This window comes from Eleutherodactylus coqui, chromosome 11, assembly GCF_035609145.1.
Source record: "Eleutherodactylus coqui strain aEleCoq1 chromosome 11, aEleCoq1.hap1, whole genome shotgun sequence".
Taxonomy (NCBI): Eukaryota; Metazoa; Chordata; class Amphibia; order Anura; family Eleutherodactylidae; genus Eleutherodactylus; species Eleutherodactylus coqui.
Window position 1 is genome coordinate 73,224,322 of NC_089847.1, and position 20,392 is coordinate 73,244,713.

Sequence of the window (20,392 nt, forward strand, 5' to 3'; positions counted from 1 at the left end):
TCTAAGACCGGCTTCACATGATCAGATTTGCATTGCAGAATCCAGAGCAGGCATCTGCCTTGATTCTGCAGCAAATACCTTCCATAGCATGCTATGGAGAAGCACTTTTTCTTGCACACGGGCAGAAATTGCAGTTTTCCGCTCGCACAGGAGATGTTATATTTTTGAGCGGTTTCGACACGGACGGCTTCTATTGAAGTCAATGGATGCCGTCCGACCTGCAGCCCTTCCGCAATTGACATTGCGTAAAGGTCACTGATTCCGTGTCATCGCTAGGCGATGAGGCGGGAAAAGTAGGTGCTCGAGGAAAAAAAAAATCTGTACTGCGCATGTCCGACGGTGAGCTGCCGAGTCCATCGACAGTCCAGAAGAAGAAACAAAGTGACAAGTACACGTGGATGCCGACCAGACACAGGAACAGATTTCGCTGTGGGCTCCCACATGTAGAACCTGTCCTGGTCCTGTGCAGCTGGCCTGAGTTCTGGAAGTGCTGATATGGCTCCACAAACCCCTGCTCTCAACATCATCCAGTCTGTTTGGAATAACCTGAGGAGAGGAGGATTTGAGCAAGCCTATATCCACAGAAGTGGTTAGTTCTCCAAGATGTTTTTGAGTTACTTTAAAAAAATGCGTAGAAGATGTTTTGAATGCAAAGTGAGATCCCACCAAATACTGATTTCCTTTAGATATCTTTTTTTTTGTTCATTTTGTTAATTGACAAACTAAAGGCCCATTTAGATGGGACGAGTGTCCGCAAACAATGCCCGACACAGGTCCCCACACATACTAGCTCCCGTGCACATGTTCGGGAGCTAGTATCGCTGGCTCACAGCAGGGAGGCTGCAGGAGATTTCTCTTCTCGCGCTCCCCACCCTTCTCCATTGACATAACACAGCGCCTGTTCAATACTGGATGGTTATTTACACTGAACGATGAGTGATCAGCTCATCGTCAATCTTTTATGCTGCATAAACGAGGGACATTGAGCAGATCACTCAGTGTAAATAGCAGCCATTCAGTACTGAACGGCCACCATGTTAAGGCAATGGAGAGGGGCGGGGGAGCGCGAGGAGAGAAATCTCCTGCAGCCTTCCCACTGTGAGCAAGTGATACTAGCTCCCGTACAGGTGCACGGGAGCTAGTATGTGCGGGGACGAGTGTCAGGCATTGTTTGCCTGACACTTATCCTGCCTAAATGGGCCTTAACGCTTCTATTTTTGCAAGTTTTTATACTTTGCAGTATTTGTTTTCTATACCCACCTAAAGCTTTTGCATAGTGCTGTATACGAGCAAAACATCAAGCACCAAGGACTTTGAATCGAATGAAACTTTCTCTGTGATTGTAAAGTTTGTTATAAGTAAGTGACAATATCTGAGCAAAAGGATAATTTATTGCAGGAAACTGACCCCTTGAAGAGAGGCTCTAGTGTCTTGTTGTACCGCCTCTAGCTTTGATACAAGATGTGATACGGGCAGGCATGGAGGCTCTAGTTCGCTGTTGTACCACCTCTAGCTTGGATACAAGATGTGATACAGGTGGGAAAAGAGGCTCTAGTACCCTGTTGGGCGCCTCTAGCTTGGATGCGAGATGTAATATGGGTGGGCAAGAAAACATACAGGTTCCATATGGTATCCTGCGGCATATCAGTCCACATTCACTATAACTGAGCCTCTAGATAATGTAAACTCATAGACTGTCGAAGTTGGCATTCCAGATGGTCCCATACATATTCTGTTTGCCATTAAGTCTGGTGACTAAACATATCAGTGAACTGTCATTGTCCCTTGTACCACTACTAGGGGTGTCCGACTCTTATATATGATGGCCCCCAGACCACCACACCAGCAGTGGGGGCAGTGTGCTGCTTCACAACAAAGGCAGGATTAAGGTCTCCAGACACAAACTGTTGTCAGTACCCTAACTTAACTTGGATTAGTCACTTAAGACAACCCAGTTCCATTTCATAGCAGTCCAGTTTCGTCATTTATGACACCACTGCAAACAGAGGCGACAGTAGGTATCAAAGCCACCGTGAGACTAAACGTCCTCTAACCAAGCACCTGGAAATTGTTCCGACAGATGCAGGGTCTTGTAATGATGGTGCCACCTCTCTGATTGTCCAACAAGCATGAGCAGCTCCAACTGTTTTGTCTGCCATACAGACGATCCTCCCAACTGGTGGTCTGTTGAGGGCATCCTGAGCCCAGTTACCTTGCGTACATGCTCTCAGGCCGTGTTGGGACCAGTAGATGCATAACAGTCTAGCCAGAACAGCCCAGGTGGTGGCAATTTGTCGATTCAGCAATCCAGCTTCTCTCATTCCAATAATGAACCTCTCTTTTATTGGAAGAAAAAACAATTTTTTTGTAGCATATTTTTTTTCTTTGTAGCCAAAGCCAGAAGTGAATAAAAAAAAAATATATGGACAGTATAAGGGAAAGACTTAAACTACTCCTTCCTGCTGGATCCACTTCTGGGTTTGGCTGAAAAACTGCCCCAAAGAATCTACAAGAACGGAGGCTTTTTATTTTTTTGTTAAACCAACTGTGTGTTAAACCACCCGAACCACTAAAAACCATAAAAATGCAAAAATCAACGAGAAGTGAACTTTTTGATGTGTACTTGGTTTTATCTCGAAACGCATGGCTCTACAAACAAGGCAATGAGTGAAGCTGGCCCTTTATATGGCTTCTTTATACATACTAGTAAATCTATCTTTGAATTTACAGTCTGAAAGGAGGATGCACCTTTCACCATAAAATTCAGCGTTCCTGTTGGGACTCTGATTAGCTGGAATGTGTTCTTCTGATCCTTTAAGGCATGATCATTTTATTGACTATATTTTGTTATATAGGAGAATGATGGGCCAATGTAATACCAAGTACCAGTCTGTTTCCCAAAAAGCCAGTTTACTTTATTGTGGAGTTTTGCATTTGTACACATCCGCCATATGTGATGATTTTACATGCAATGACAACATAATATATCATATGGTGTATTTTTTAAATGATCTTTATGGATTGCTGAACATAAAATGAGGTCTGTCAAGTTTCTCACAGGGTTCCTGCATTTGCATCAAGAAAACCGCTGTAGGCTGCACTATATTTCCATCCAGAAAAACAGAAGCCAAAAATGGATGGAAGCAAACGGAAAGCTTTCCGTTTGTTTTCCATTTTCTGAAAACCCATTGAAATCAATGTAGATGATAACAAGTGTTCATTTCCATTTCTCTGTTCCAAAAATGGATCAGAAAGAAGGAAAGTCCTAACGCGCGCTTCTATGTAAATTTGACGTAAGAAGAATATTTTGGGCTGTGCTCATTGAAGCCTAAAGTTTCGCTCTGTGCTTGCTGCACTAGACATCGGCTGCTCTGGAGTACTTGGGAGAAAGCTTAGAGGATGCAGCAGTAAACAAAGTGGTTCCTAGCATTGCTGCTCATTCATTCTTAAAAAAAACAAACTAATCCTTCACTTGGGATTTGTCTCAGACATCTCTAGAAGCCAACCTATAAACTGCTGAAAAGGTTAATCGCACAATCCTTTATATAGAACATGCTATTTCTGGCTACAGTGAGGAGTAGACAAGTTATAGGCAGTATTCAACAGCATGTAGACCTTCATCCATATTGTCTTGTCTGGAAGGCTATCCACCTGACCAAACAAGCCTGATTCAGGAAGCCTGTATTTTAGTTTATTGACTAATCAACATGCTGATTATCAAAGATGGCTCAACTTTTTATGAACTATCCTACCAAAAGTATTTGGGCCAATGAGAAAAAAATCATGATGGCTTCCTGATGAACTGATTGTGTGCAGCGGCATAACCCGTATATCCAGTAGCATGCAATTCCCATTGTATAGCGCTGACACTGACTTAGTTTCCACCTTGCAGATATTCCATGTGATACTCCTGGGGAGTAGAAAATATTTTGTTGTCTGGTTCTTGGTTTAGGTGTGGTACGTCCCTCTCTTCCATCTTATGATCACAATTGATCTTGCAATTGGGATTTTAGCAGAAATGTCATGAACTGATAGTCCACTAATGTGACAACCAACAATACCAAGTGTAAGGTCCTTGGAACAAGGTATGATAAGCAAAACAAAGTAAAAACTATGGCTGACACCTCCGAGGGTCTGTATGCTATGTAGCATGGTTTAGGTCACGGGACACGTTAATAAGACATGATCCATTCTACTAATAGGGGTGTCCAAATACTTTTGGTAGGATAGTGTATGTCTGAGACGTATATGCTTACAGGGGTGTTCCGGTGATTCAAAGTTATATGCTTCTTAATGTGATAACATGTAATTTTGCAGTGTAATGTTATAACCTATTTTATATGCTGGCGTGATAATGCTTTACCTGTGGTCCCCCACCCCCGCTCATCAGTAACTGGCAATAGGGCATTGTGGGAGATGTTAGTTTTGCACTCTTCAGTGGCAATTTAAATAAAAGCTCTCAGGACTACTGCGGTGCACAGATTTATTCTATTACGTGTTTTGTCCCAATATTTAATAGGGGTTATTCACTAGAACTGGTATTGGAGTATATTTTATGATCTTTTTGTTGTCCATTTATCTTATGTTTGTAATGAAAAATACTCCTTCCTGCATTCTGACTTGAACAGAAAATATTCTATTCCTGAACTTTTTTAAGATTCTGGGGTGACTAACTCATCACCCCGCATGGATAGCCTACTATACAGTATTTTGTGTGTTGCACTTAGGCCCAATGTCAATGGATGGATCTGATTTGCGGAATCCGCATGGGTCACCTGTGCAGAAGATCCACAAATCAAGCAGCCCATAGGGAAGCACGGGCGTCGACACATGAATTAAAGCATGCGGATTTGTTTTGCGGACACTTTTGGTGCAGAAAACAAATTGCAGCATTCTCCATTTCAATGTTGTTCCCGCATGGACTGCTTCCATTGAAGTCAATAGAAGCCGTTGGATCTGTGGCTTGTCCACAATTGACTTGCAGACGGCCTGCAGACTTCGTGGGAAAGTAGGAAGTTTAAAAAAAAACAAAAAACACTGCGCATGTGTGGCGGTGCGGCGTCCAGTGCTTTCGCACACATGCGCAGTGAAGATAATAGAAGACCCGGACAGGTAGGCAGTGTCCTCTGCCACGGACAGGGTCTGATTCCGCTGTGGGCTCCCACATGCAGAATCCGATTCGCCCGTGGACATGAGGCCTTACTGTTAGAGAACACTATAAGAGGATATTTAATACAAACGCCTAGGAGTTCTGGGTCTTTCCTTGCCTGGGTCCTTTCTAGAGAAATACTTATACGAACTGCATCATTCTCAATATGTCATGAGGTATTGCATCATCTTTTGAAAAATCTGTATGAGATGTAAGGTTTTGCAAAAGTGCACTCTGTGTGAATTAAGCCATGGCATTCTGTGTTACAGTCCCTCTTATGGCTGGAAAAGACAAGTAACACAGCGAGGACAATGTGGTGGTCGAATAAGGAAAACATCTCTGTTGTTTGATCATTTGGATCCAGCTGAACTGGCAGAACATCTAACACATCTAGAATTTCATTCATTTTCCAAGATCTTGGTAAGAAAATTGGCTTTTAGCATTCCAGCTGTATATATTCATAGACATAAAGTCAAACCCTCATTGATTTACCACAAAGAATTATACTTATAATGTAGTAATGATTCATTACAAATATATATTTCTAGGGATCAGTGCTCGTTTTTCTGATCCAGAGAGATTTAAAGGGAACCTTTCACCGTCTTGGAGCTAGTAACACCAATGGCAACTATGAAATAAATCAATTACAGAGCAGTCTAAATGGTGATATAGCCATCTCTGCTGCTCATGGTTAGCTCCAATTCTTAAGGCCTATTTACACTGAAAGATGATCGCTCAAAATTCGCTCAAACGGTAGTTTGAGCGATCACTTCGCAAAACTCTTAAGTAGCTAATTGGCTACTTAAGAGTTTATTGGCATGTAAATGAAGGCTCCTGCAGTATGCAGATGAGAGCTTGGAGGTCTGTTATCTGCATTCAGCTGCTTTGTCCTTGAAGCTGTCAGCAGCATCCCTCTGAGAACTCCGAGCGGAATAGCAGCTGAGAGAATACGATCAGCGTTATCCTGCTGAGAACTCGGCGTGAGGCGCTGATAAAGCTCATTGCTGACTTCAGGCTGGCTGGAAGTCAGATGAACGAATGGTGCATGAAAAGTGCACGATGGGCAGGAGTTTAAACACAGCGATTATCGCTCAAAAGATGGCTTTTGAGTGGAGATGAGTGAGCATACTCGCTAAGGCAAACTACTCGAGCGAGTAGTGCCTTATTCGAGTACTTGCCCGCTCGTCTCTAAAGATTCGGCTGCCGGCGGGGGAGAGCGGGGAGGAACGGAGAGATCTCTCTCTCTCCCCCCCGCTCCCCCCTGCTCACTCCCGCAACTCACCTCTCACCCACGCCGGCAGCCGAATCTTTAGAGACGAGCGGGCAGGTACTCGAATAAGGCACTACTCGCTCGAGTAGTTTGCCTTAGCGAGTATGCTCGCTCAGCTCTACTTTTGAGCGATGATTGTGTGTCTAAATGGGCCTTTAGACATTCTGTCTTTGAATGATATGTGAAACCTATTTTGCCCTCAGTAAGGCTAAACAGTGTGCGCAGGGCTGGTCTGGTTACAGATTTGGACGGGACTGTAGATGTAGGAGACGTCATCCACCTCACATATCACGCAAAGGCAGAATGGCCAAGGACTGGAGTGCGGGACCTTCCAGGCTTAATTTATATACAAGACAGAGGGGCATTTTCTGCTATAAGTGACCTTTCACACGGGATGGAATTGTCTGCAGGACGCAGTGCAGGTTTTTGAATTGGTGTAGATTATGTTGCATTTTTAACAGCAGAAACTGTTCTGGACGTCTTGTGGAATTTCTAGAAGTTTTTTTTTACACAGACTTTAATTATGGAATTACATCTCCTGTGTGTTGGAAATCTGCAACAATTTTGCAAGACGACCCTAACTCTGAAGCAGGAAGTTTTTCACTGTGAAATTAAAATCTCTGTGCCTTTACTTCGAAAGCACAGAATTAAATGGGTGCAGAATTTAAGCCCCATAAAGGGAGGCAGAAATGTCCATGTGGACTAATCCTGTACCTTGTGAAAGATCCCTAACACAACCATCTTTAAACTGTCTTGTAACTGATTCTCTCCTAGTTGCCATTGGTGTCACAAGTTGCATGCTGGTGACAGGTTCCCTCTAAGCACAACACCGTTTACGTCCTGGCAGGGTGGTAGTTAACGCAACAGGACAAACCTATGTTCTGTGGGTGGCACGCGCTCAGAAGTGAGCCAGCTGTGATAGTCAGCCAGCCTCCCACTGATACAGCAGTGATCAGTGAGATCCCTGCTCCTTAACCCCTTACATTGCAACATGTAAAGGGTTCACAGAAGGAGCGTGCTCACTCTGTGACATCGTTTCCCCCCACGATGTATTGTCTCGAGCCATCCCTGCTCTCGCACACAAATTTATGCCCACTAGAAGCTGGAGCAGATTTCTGGTATCCTTTAAGCCCCTTTCTGGCTTAAATTGCACATAAATGCGTCAGCCCTGGGCAGCCATGCCCCTCCTGACGGGCTGGGGAAAAAAATCACAAAAGGTTTGTGCAAGTTAGTCTTGTAGAAAAATGTGCTATATATATATTATATTTTTTTTAATATTTGCTGTTATTTCATAAATGTTTCTATGTGGGTGGTTTGGAGCAATTTGTTAGCAACTAGTCTGATTTTTTTCATATAAATATGCATTCAAAAATTGATCAGCACTGAATGTAAAACCTAAAAATGACATGATTGGTAAAAGGTGGAGATCCACTTTAAACACAGTAGGGAGCATTTATCGAAGACCGGTGTTTTGGATAACTCTCATTCCATTTGGTGCATCTTGTGCTGGCCAATCCTGACTCGCTGAAACCTGCCGTGGATTTATGCTATTTGCAACAGTTTCTGGTGTATGTTATAGTGGCGTTTGGGGTTTGATCATCCCGCTCCTCCCATCAAGACCTGTACACTTTTTTTTTTTTCTTTTTTTTACAAATGTGGCAAGGGCAGCATAAAAAACAGAAGTCACAAATTTTTATGCAAGTGGGACTTTCAAAAAAATTGTGACTATTTGATGCCATAAATTTGTTTACGAATTGCCCCCTTTGTCCGTCAGAACTGTTCCAGGTTTACCGTGGCTGCACTTCATGCTTTGGTAAATCTTCTGTGTAATTGCTGAGTCTGTTTTGCTGCTCCTACCTGCAGCTAAATGGAAGTGGTTTCCCACTTGAGAAACTTCCCTTAGGCTGTGTGTACATGGCTGATACTCTTGTGTGACTTTTTGTGCTTTGCAAGACACGAAAAACTCATGAAAATAGACCCCTTTGTTTCCAACGGGTCTATTTACATAGGAAAATTCTTTCCTAGCATCTCCTATTTTCGTGCGAGTCACGCACGAGAATAGTACATGCAACTGTGCAGTGTCCCACACATCGCACAGAACACGGACGCGGTTTCCATGTTTTGTGCGATGCAAGTCACGCTCAAGAATATTGGATTCGACTCCGTATCGGATGTGTAAATACGGCCTTCGTTAAAGATGTCTTAAATGGCACGAAGGATGTTCTTAAAGATGAACTTACTGAATTGTACCAATATGCTGTGACAGTGTACTGATGGATTCCGATAGTTATGTGAGTTGACAAATAAAGATGATTTAATTCAGATGAGATTTCCAGACTACAGATAATACAATTAGCCCTGCGATGTAGTAGACCGTGAGGAGCATATGAATTTATAATGGTGTGGATGTTGGAGATCCAATAATTTTGCACTGGGTCCCTGACATATCTAATTTGACTGTCAGCGCTGACAGACCAAAGGCGTTTTACCTGCGCGCATAAATAACATGGCTGTTGGGTTGTAATCGCACAACTTAATTTGACACCCAAATGTTTTCAAAGGTAATTTCTCTTTTTACAAAATATCATTGAAAAGAAAATGTTTATAATAAAGTATAAAAAACTGAAGGAAAATCAGCTGAAAGGTTGTGGTCTGCCAAGGAAGCATTGTGCTGATGGCGGGAGGGTCGTGCATTACATTGTAATCTGGTAAACTTTCCTGAAGGCCATTTAGCTAATGATGAATGCAGAGGAAGTACAAAATACAGTGCTTCTATATTTAGGAGAAAGGGGAAGAGGACGAGTCTCTTACTATATAATGTATTCTAAAAAATGTGCCGCTACTTAATGTGTAGTCCGGATTGTCTTAAATTTAAATTCCCAATTAATTATATAAATGAACATTTAAAAGTGCTAAATGACAGGTTATAGTTAATACACATAAATGAATGATGTAAATATATATTTAACTAATAGTCCTAATAAGTAATGCATACAGCAATATTTAATAATGATCATGATTAGAGATGAGCGAGCACCAAAATGCTCGGGTGCTCGTTACTCGAGACGAACTTTTCGCGATGCTCGAGGGTTCGTTTCGAGTAACGAACCCCATTAAAGTCAATGGGCGACTTGAGCATTTTTGTATATCGCCGATGCTCGCTAAGGTTTTCATTTGTGAAAATCTGGGAAATTCACGAAAGTGATGGGAACGACACAACAACGGATAGGGCAGGCGAGGGGCTACATGTTGGGCTGCATCTCAAGTTCCCAGGTCCCACTATTAAGCCACAATAGCGGCAAGAGTGGGCCCCCCGCACTGTCAGCATAAAGATCGTTCTCCTTTGCCACAGCTGTAACAGCTGTGGCAGAGAAGAACGATGTTAGCCCATTGAATTCAATGGAGCCGGCAATACAGCATACACATTTTAGGATGATTTTCAGGTAAGGGCTTATATTTTTAAGCCTTTCCCGAAAATTTATCCTGAGATCGCCGGCAGCCCATTGCTTTCAATGGAGCCGGCTGAATTCAATGGTCAGTGCTCGTTTAATTGAGACGAGTACCGCGTGGTGCTCGTCTCGAGTAACGAGCATCTCGAGCACCCTAATACTCGAACGAGCATCAAGCTTGGACGAGTATCCTCGCTCATCTCTAATCATGATGTTTTCTCAGGTTTTATGCCTTGATTTGTCCTTTTTCTCAACACATTTTTTTGTAGCTCTAGTAGTGTTCTAATACTGTACTTACCCTAACCTTGTAGACGTGTTCAGCATAGTACAATATATTTCAGTGTTACTGTATACACAGCATGTAGGACAAGTATTTGCTCAGACAAACACATTTGCTTTTATTTTATCTCAAGCTATCATTTCATGTTTCTGTACTAATCTGATTTTTTCATGGAATGTACACCATGTGTAAACAGCTTACATGACAGAACAATCTGTTTAACAAAATAACCAACTGTAGTCAATTGCAAGCTGTCTCCTTTTTTGCTTTCTTTAAAAGCTTGCATTATTCTGTAAGGCATTTTCCTTGCTTGAAATTTTCTAGTTCATTACACTAGTTTTTGGTGCTTTTTTAATGTAGATTTGCAATAACTATGCAGTGTGTATAAAACCATACTAAAATGTTTCACACTTAAAATACACTAGTTAAAGGGGTTGTCCCGAGAAAGCAAGTGGGGTTATACACTTCTGTATGGCCATATTAATGCACTTTGTAATATACATCGTGCATTAAATATGAGCCATACAGAAGTTATACACTTACCCCCTCCGTTGCTGGCGTCCCCGTCTCCATGGCTCCGTCTAATTTCAGCGTCTAATCGCCCGATTAGACGCGCTTGCGCAGAAGGGTCTTCTCCCGGGCACGAGTGGCGTTCTGGCTCCGCCCCCTTCTACGCGTCATTGCGTAGCTCCGCCCCATCACGTGTGCCGATTCCAGCCAATCAGGCGGCTGGAATCGGCAATGGACCGCACAGAGCCCACGGTGCACCATGGGAGAAGACCCGCGGTGCATCGTGGGTGAAGATCCCGGCGGCCATCTTGGAGGAAAAGAAAGAAGATGCAGAGAGGGGATTCGGGTAAGTAAAATTTTTTTTCTTTCACCACATCCCTTGGGTTTGTCCTGAGCCTATGCAAAAAAAAACAAAAAATCGTTTCGGCGCGGGACAACCCCTTTAAGACCTAATGAGAACTACCCAGCCCTCCTCAGGATTGATCATCAATAGATGGTGGGGGATCCTGAGCGGTGGTCTCCTGCTAATCAGCTTACTCTTGGCACTTCTGTCAGTATGGACAGCGCAGGAAACTGGGCCGTTGCAATATGGACACTGCAATCTGCTCTCTGCACTATGCATACTGACAGCGGTGCCAATGAGCTGATCAACAGGGATCCCGAGTGGTGGATTCCCGCCAATCGGCAATAGAAAAAATCACAGAAGTTATAAAAGCCCCTTTAACGTTGGGCTTTGGGCTCATTTAGCCCATCAGTAAGTTTTTGGGTTTTTTTGTTTTTTTTTCTTTAAATGTAGGCGAAAGCCCATGCAAACACCTTGCAATATTGCATTTGAACCCTGGATCCCATTAGTGCAATGGTGCTGACTACTACGTCACTGTTGGCCTATATGAACTATTATGACAGATGGGCATCATAGAAATGGGTTTTCCACTCAGGGCTCACCTGTATAAGCTGGAGCTAATTGTTGGAGCGTCCAGACGATAAACGCCCCTTCTCACCCCCCCCCCCCAATCAGCTGATGGTCAGTGAAGCACCCGTAACCCCTTAGTGACCCTTTTTTCCATTTTGTTTTTCCTTTCTACCCCCCCTTTTAAAAAAATCGTAACTCCCTTACTTATCCATCAACGTAGCTGTATGAGGCTTGTTTTTTGCAGGTCGAGTTGTATTTTTCAATGGTGCTATTTAATGTACCGTATAATGTATTGAAAAACGTTTTTAAACATTTCAAGTGGAGAGAAATGGAAAAAACATTCCGCCATCTTTCAGTGCGTCTTGTTTCTACGGCGCACAAACTGCAACAAAAACGACCTGATAACTTTATTCCATGGGTCAGTACGATTACTACAATACCAAACTTGAATAGTTTTTTCCCCTCGTCATCCTGACAGCATACACATGGAGGTTGCCTGCTGGACACCTGTTGGGACAGGAAGCGGAAACTACAAAAGGCAACTCCCACCACCGGCTCACCAGTGTCTTCCTGTCCCTACAGGACAGTCCAAGCGGGCCTCCAGGTGTATCCTGGAGGTGAATGAAGAAAGAAGACTCCCATGCAGCCTGTCCGCCCGTGGGGGGACGACTCTCTGTTCGGGCTGGCAGGGCTTGCGCGGGTGAGACCCTACGAGGGGACCCTCACCCGCAGGATCTACCCAGCAGTGTTCCCCCAGTGGGAAAATCCTCCCCCGGTACGCTGCCCAGTGGGGTTGTCGTACCGGTAGGAAGCAGCCCCGGTACCTGCAGGCTCGGACGCCGGTGTCTCCAGGGATCCACGTCTAGAGAGGTATGCCAGCAGCGCTCGGAAAAAAAAAAAAAAAAAAAAAAAAGTGCTCGCTTCGGCAGCACATATACTAAAATTGGAACGATACAGAGAAGATTAGCATGGCCCCTGCGCAAGGATGACATGCAAATTCGTGAAGCGTTCCATATAGCGCCATGTGTGAGGCGGCGGGTCCGGTCGGCATCCCCACGTGTGTGCTGGTCGGCGTGCGTCCCCACGAGTGTGCTGGTTGGCGGTGTCCCAGTGTATGCGGTGTATCCCCCGGGTCCGGCGCGGCGGCGTGACGTCAGCGCGGCCGCATCACGGGGGGCGGGGCCTCACTTAAAGGGGGCGTGTCGGCGCCAAATTTGAAAAGGACTGGATTCCTCTGCATCTCTCCTGGCTGCACCTTACTGAAGATGTCAGCCAGAGAGGACACTGAAAGCAGCCTGCTGGTGAGTAGACTGCTTTGGGAGTACCGGGGAGGGAGGATTGAGACATCAGGATCTGGTGCTGGAAGTCCTTTTTGCTGTCTCCGTCTCTTAGGACAGAGATGCACAAAAGGTTAGAGAGGCCAATAAGCGAGTGCGCAAATGTCCAGTTGGCTTGCGGCGGCTAGAAGAGGGCCACGCCAAGCCACTATGCGCGGACCCTACGGAGAAGGTGATCTGCAAAGAGGGCTCCTCGGGCATGTCGGACATCTGATCCATGATCCGCGAGGAGATTGAAGCCTCGCTCTCCTCTCTTTCTCTGCCGCCCCCCATGGAAAGGGTAAGGCGGGCACGAATGGAAGAGTCAGACTCTGAGGAGGTCCTAGAAGATTCTCCTTCAGAATCCATGCCGCCCATGAAGGATACAAGGAAGTATTTCTTTTTATCGGCGGACTTGGGTCAGCTGTTAACTGCAGTCCGGCGCACCATGCAGGTGGAGGAAGAGGTGCCGCAGCAGCCATCCTTTCAGGATTGCCTGTTCCGGGGACTCCTACCACAGCCAAAACCGTCATTTCCAGTTAATGACACTTTAAAACAGCTGATCCTGACAGAGTGGAAACGGGCAGATCAGAAATTCTTCCTGTCCAAGGAATTCAAGGATCGGATGGTCTTCACACCAGAAGATATCGAGTTCCTAGAAACCGTCCCTAAGGGGGATCTGGCGGTCGCCAGGGTCTCAAAAAGCAGCCCTCCCCTTTGAGGACATTTCCCAACTGCGGGATCCACTAGACACCAGAGTGGATTCTGCGATGGAAAAGGCCTGGGAGACCGCGGCCCTGACCGTCAAAGCCAACATCACGGCCACATCTGTGGCGAGATCTATGTCAGTCTGGTTAGACCAACTCCAGACGCTGATTTCTCAGAGGGGCTCTAGGAAGGACATCTCCAGCTGCCTTCCCCCTCCTCCAGGGGCAACCGGCTTCCTGGCAGACGCCTCTATAGAGTCAGTGAGGTTCAGGGCCCGTTCAGCAGCCCTCTCGAACACAGCAGGAGGGCTGTCTGGGTTAAGGCCCGGACAGGAGATAACGCCTCCAAGAATAGACTCTGTTCCCTGCCCTCCCAAGGACACAGAATCTTCGGGCCTTCCTTGGATACTCTCCTAGAGAAGGCATCGGATAAGAGCCAGGGACTACCATCGGAGAAATCGTTTAAGCGGCTTCCTCCTCCTACCCTCCTCCTTTTGTTCCCTCTAGAGCATACAAGGGGAAAGGGAAAACCGGACGCTGGTCCTATCCCAAAGGCGGAAAGGGTGAGAATCTGCCTTCCCGGATCCTACAAGTAGGGGGTAGACTGAAAGGGTTCGCCCTTAGATGGAACGAGGCGACCTCCAATCCCTGGGCCTTACGCCTAGTCTCGGATGGCTACAAAATTGAAATTTCCTCCCCGGAGGTTCATAGTCACCCCCTGCCAGTCACCTGCGTCTGCTCAGGCCCTCCAGTTGGGGGTGCAAGAGCTGTTGTCCCTAGGGGCCATCACTCGGGTTCCCGCAGAAGGACTATTCAAGGGGTGCTACTCCCCCTTGTTCCTAATCAAAAAAAAAAAAAAAACAAAAAAACAAAAAAACAAAACAAAACAATGGATCCTATGGAACTATAATTAATCTGAAATTCCTGAATAAATCTATCACGTATCAAAGATTTAAAATGGAATCGGTGCGGTCAGCAATCCCCTTAATTGCGCCGGATAGTGTCATGGCCACCGCGGACTTAAAGGACACATATTACCATGTCCGTATACACATAGATTCCCAGTGGTTTCTGCGGTTTGCCCTGGTGATAGATGGCTCTGTCTCTCACTTTCAATTTACGTGCCTGCCGTTCGGGATTTCCTCCGCACCCCGGGTGTTCTCCAAACTGGTGTTAGAGATGGTGGCGGCACTGACAAGGTGTTGATTGTCCCATACCTCGACGATTTCCTGATCATAACAGGATCGGCTTCAGAACTCCAGTTCCAGGTCAACCTCACACTCCGTCTGTTCGAGTCATTAGGCTGGATCATCAACTCCTCTAAATCCAGTCATCTGCCTGAGCAGAAAGAAAAAAAATAAAAATTTCTGGGAGTGATTCTGGACTCACACCATCAGTGCTCATCCCTTCCCCTAGAAAGGCAAAAAACGATCCAGGATGAGTGTCGGGCACTCTCTCTAACCACTAAAGTCTCCCTTAGAAGAGGCATGAGGGTCCTCGGCCTCATGACCTCTTGCATCAGGTAGTCCCTTGGGCCCAGTTACATTGTAGAACCCTCCAAGACTTTATCCTAAACAACTGGGATAAATCCCCCGCCTCCCTGGATCGGAAAGTCGTCCTTACCTACAAGATAAAATCCTCCTTGGAATGGTGGATGTCTATCTCTAACCTTGCCAGAGCCACGGCTTGGTACCCCGCATCCCCAGTATGCATCTTTACTGATGCAGGTGCAACTGGTTGGGGGGCCCACTTAGGCCGTCATTACGTCCAAGGGGGCTGGAACCGGGAGGAAGCTGCTCAATCCTCCAACTACAAAGAACTTTGCGCTGTCTGGAAGGCCATTCGGGGCCTCGAGACAGAGATCAGGGGTAGACACATTAAGATCTTTTCGGATAACATAACAACTGTGTCCATCATCCGCCACCAGGGATCCACGCGGAACCCCCGACTCCAAGACCTGGCGGCAAAAGTTCTCGGGTGGATAGAGCAGCGGACGCCTTCCGTCACAGCGTACCACGTAAGGGGCCCAGAGAACTCCATGGCGGACCATCTTAGCCGCAGGAAGATAGACCCCGGGGAGTGGACTCTACATCCACACGCGTTCCAGCTAAATTTAGAGAGATGGGGGACACCCAAGGTGGACTTGTTCACCTCTCGGGAGAACACCAAGTGTCCCCGGTTTTTCTCCATGGGAGCAGACGGGGGCTCCCTGGGAATAGATGCACTATCCCAGGCCTGGGATTGGGACCTTGCATACGCCTTCCCACCTATCCCCCTGATTCCTCGAGTCCTAAGGAAAATTCAGGAGTCCCCAGGCTCCGTTATCCTGGTGGCCCCATTCTGGCCCAAGAGACCCTGGTTCCCGCTCCTGGCCGCTCTCTCGACACAGGATCGCCTCTACATCTGCCGCAGAGAGACGACCTCCTTCAGCAGGGTCCCCTGATATGCCCAAAGGTCCGACAGTTCAGACTGGCGGCCTGGAAGTTGAGCGGGTAAAATACCTGAGCCGGGGCCTATCAGAGGGGGTGACCACTACGTTATGTGAGAGCCTCAAAAAATCCACCTGAAAAATATACTCCAGGGTGTGGGATACCTTCTCTAGGTGGTTGGGGCATAGTATACATGACCTCCAACAGCCCGACATTAACAAAATATTGGAGTTCCTACAGGATGGTTTGGACATGGGGCTAAGACCTAGTACCCTTAAGGTCCAGGTGGCCGCCCTTGGGGCCTTCTTCGACTTCCCCTTAGGCGACCATAGGCTAATTAAGAAATATCTGAAAGGGGCAGTCAGACTCCATCCCTTTATAAGAGAAACCATGCCCCCATTGGACCTGAACCTTGTTTTGCAGGCCCTCTGCGCACACCCCTTTGAGCCCCTGGAAGATCTATCAGTAAAGATCCCCCCCCACAAAGTTGCCTTTTTAGTGGCCATCACATCCGCCAGACGGATCGGGGAGATCCAATCCCTCTCGATTAGGACCCCATACATGACCACCTTCCCAGATAAAATAGAGTTCAGGCCTGACCCCTTCTTTCAACCAAAAGTTCTCACAGACTTTCACAGAGAACAGCGTATAGTACTTCCCTCCTTCTGCCAGGAACCCCGTAATACCACGGAACAGAGGTTCCATAATTTAGATGTTAGACGAGCAGTCCTGAAGTATTTGGAATTCACACATTCCTTCAGGAAGTCTAACAACCTCTTCATTCAATTTCAAGGTCCACGCAGAGGAGGGGCCGCTACTAAGGACTCCTTAGCGCGTTGGGTCAGGAGGGCCATAGAAGAGGCGTACAGATCCCAGGGGATCCCACTCCCGGGCGACGTTAGAGCCCATTCCACTAGGGCGGTCGCCTGTTCCTGGGCGGAGAGAGCCCAGGCGACAACCGACCAGATCTGCAGAGCCGCCACGGGTCGAGCACACATACTTTCGTTAAACACTATCGCCTGGATTTGGGGGCCAACCGGGATATGGCCTTTGGGCGGAAGGTGCTACAGGCAGTGGTCCCTCCCTAAAGCCCTTGGTCGTTGGTATTCCTCCATGTGTATGCTGTCAGGATGACGAGGGGAAGACAGGAATTAGGTCCTACCTGTTAATTCCTTTTCTTGAAGTCATCCTGACAGCATAGGGGCTTTTCCCTCCCCTTCGGTTATATTTTACATGAAGTAACGTATTGTACTATGATTTCCATATTAGAAATGATTGGTTAAGCAAAGCCGGGTCACTGTAGTTATTTGGTACACACTGGTGAGCCGGTGGTGGGAGTTGCCTTTTGTAGTTTCCGCTTCCTGTCCCAACAGGTGTCCAGCAGGCAACCTCCATGTGTATGCTGTCAGGATGACTTCAAGAAAAGGAATTAACAGGTAGGACCTAATTCCTGTCTTTTTTTTTTGCTGTATTTACGGTAGGATAATTTAAAAAAAATTAAATCTTAAAAATGTCTCCATCTTCTGCGCACAATAAGTTTTTTAATTTTTTCGTCGACATAATTGTGTGAGGGCTCATTTTATGTTTAATATGTTTTTATTAGGACTTTTGTAGAAATTCTTTACATAAAAATAACAGTACAGACATAACAAGTAGCTAGTCTCGCAGGACTGCTTCATTAAACTAAGAGCTATAAAACTGTTCGATCCTACCAAAGTCTATTGAAACTCTCAAATGCTCGGTGCCTAGCTGGCGCCCCATCAGTAGTTATACATTTCACATGGGTCTTTCCATAACCGGACCCACCAATGTGCTTAGCCCTTGTAAACAAAAGAAAAAAAAAAAAAAAAAAGAAAACAAAAACACCACAGATTTTGAATAGTTAAAGGGGTTGTCCCGCGAAAGCAAGTGGGGTTATACACTTCTGTATGGCCATAATAATGCACTTTGTAATGTACATTGTGCATTAATTATGAGCCATACAGAAGTTATTCACTTACCTGTTCCGTTGCTAGCGTCCTCGTCTCCATGGTGCCGTCTAATTTTCAGCGTCTAATCGCCCGATTAGACGCGCTTGCGCAGTCCGGTCGTCTTCTTTTCTCAATGGGGCCGCTCGTGCCGGAGAGCGGCTCCTCGTAGCTCCGCCCCGTCACGTGCCGATTCCAGCCAATCAGGAGGCTGGAATCGGCAATGGACCGCACAGAAGAGCTGCGGTCCACCGAGGGAGAAGATCCCGGCGGCTATCTTCACCAGGTAAGTAAGAAGTCACTGGAGCGTGGGGATTCAGGTAAGCACTGTCTGGTTTTTATTTTTAACCCCTGCATCGGGTTTGTCTTGCGCCGAACGGGGGGGCTATTGAAAAAAAAAAAACCCGTTTCGGCGCGGGACAACCCCTTTAAGACCACAAAAAAGGGAAGAAAAAGCACCAAAAAGAAAAAACACGGGAGCGTACAGACCTAGAATACAAGCAGATGGGAAGAAAGATAGCATGGAGGATAGGGGGGAAAGAGGAAGAAAAAAAAATTTAATTAATTAAAAAAAAAAAATTAAAATAAAAAGATATAACAAAAGTATATAATGATAAAAATAAAAGGGGGGTGGGGGGAGTTATCAGGGATAGGTAACCAAACAAGAAGGGGGGTGGCCCTTACATGGCACGCAGAATAAATGTATGGCCGCTCTATTCCAATCAGCTGTCAACCCAGGAACCGTGTTTGCGGCCTGACTTCGTGGGAGCCCTGGGGGGGCTTGTCTCCTCACCACCCTGTGATATTCTGAAACTCCGCTGAGTCGCGAAATTCGTTCCATATTGACCGGGCCTGGGCTCTCGACACTAGAGCCCTCTTCTCCCAATTCCTCCATGTACATTAGCTGATTCAGCTCTTGTATAAATTCCAGAGTCGAGGGGGTAATGCGAGTGCTCATTTTATGTGGTACATCGTTTAGTTTCCGTTGGTACGAATTTTGAATACATATGATTTTTTTCATGTCTTTATTAGATTGTCTTGACAACAGGGTGACCAAAAAAGTTCATTTCTGGTGTTCTTTATTTTTTTTTCGGACGACGTTCACCATGCACGGTAAATAATACATTACTTTGATAGATCAGACTTTTACAGATGCATCGATATCCAATATGTATTTGTTAAATTTAGATAATTTTATTGTATATATGGCAAAAGGTTTTTTTTTGAACTCTTAAAACTTTTTTTTCATAATTAATACTTCGGGGATGGATTGATAGGCATACTGCCACGACAGCTCTGGGGCTTTTCTGAAGGACCCCGGCTGCCATGACACCCGCACGGCTCTTCCGATCTCATCGTGGGGTGGGCCATACGAGAACGGGAGATTTAAGGGCTGCTGTCAGATTTGACTGCGGCATGTAGAGGGTTAACATCCCCGATCAGCCCCGCGGCTTGTCATGGCTGTTGCCCGCGGGTGTCAGCTGTAAGAAACAGCTGACATCTGCGATGTATGGAAGGAGGTTGCAACGGCAGGACGTAAAAACACGATAGGGTGGTCACTAAGGGGTTAAGAGAAGGGATTGTCTTTATGAAAGAACCCCTTTAACCCTTTCCAATCCACTGTCTGACCTCTGAAGACATTACGATTTAAGGCTGTATGGCTCCAATGTTGAAAGACATCCGTTGGGGTTCTTTTACTGTATATTGCCAGCCTCTCTGCTGTCGGAGCCTATCCAACGTGTCACCTCATGCAGTACTGGCTTTAGCCAGCATATAGCAGCAGAAAGAGCGTAACCCCCCCCACCCCCTAGGAAAACCAGTATACAAATTGGATTGGAAGGGGTTAAAAGAATATTCCGGCAATTCAAAAAGATAGTTATATGCTACATATGGCGATAACCTGTAACTTTACAATATAATGTTAACTTGTTTTACAAAGCTGTGGAGATATTGCTTCACCTGTGGTCCTGAAATACTAAATGCTCCTTCACCAATTATAATAAAGGCAATCTGAGTAAACAAACATTGTTCTTTATTTTAAGCAAAGTGTAATATTAAGCAAAGAGCACTTGAGTAAACAAAATTGTTTTGAAGTCTGGCTTTCTTGAAATAACAAAAGAACAAAGTAACCCAACCCGTTACCAGTGTGAGACCGAATAAAAAAAATAGAACAAAACCTCACTGGTTGCATAACCAAAGACTTTAACGTAATATCGGTCTTTTCCATGAGTTTAGCCAATCTTTATACTTGCAGTGTTTTGTGCATCGCTCGTTTCGGTCTGACCACAGCAGCTTTGGTGCACTTCGATTAGAATATTCAGCAATTTTAATGTAAATTTTCCTCAGTCATTTTTATTGTAGCTTTTATATGTTATCCCTTCATTAAAGGGCAATAAACTCCT

At 45.6% G+C, this 20,392-nt stretch overlaps 1 protein-coding gene and 1 non-coding gene across 4 annotated transcripts in view; both read left to right on the forward strand.

The window, feature by feature from the left end:
- The window catches only part of RASGRP2 (RAS guanyl releasing protein 2), a 195,291-nt gene that overhangs the window by 108,959 nt on the left and 65,940 nt on the right, over window positions 1–20,392 (forward strand). For all 3 annotated transcript variants that reach the window (XM_066582605.1, XM_066582607.1, XM_066582606.1), the window contains one exon: window positions 5,419–5,569. In XM_066582605.1, the coding sequence (XP_066438702.1) occupies window positions 5,419–5,569 (151 nt within the window). The remainder of the gene's footprint in view (window positions 1–5,418; window positions 5,570–20,392) is intronic.
- LOC136582913 (U6 spliceosomal RNA) lies at window positions 12,485–12,591 on the forward strand. The gene has a single exon (XR_010787240.1). It is a non-coding gene; the product is annotated as a U6 spliceosomal RNA (small nuclear RNA).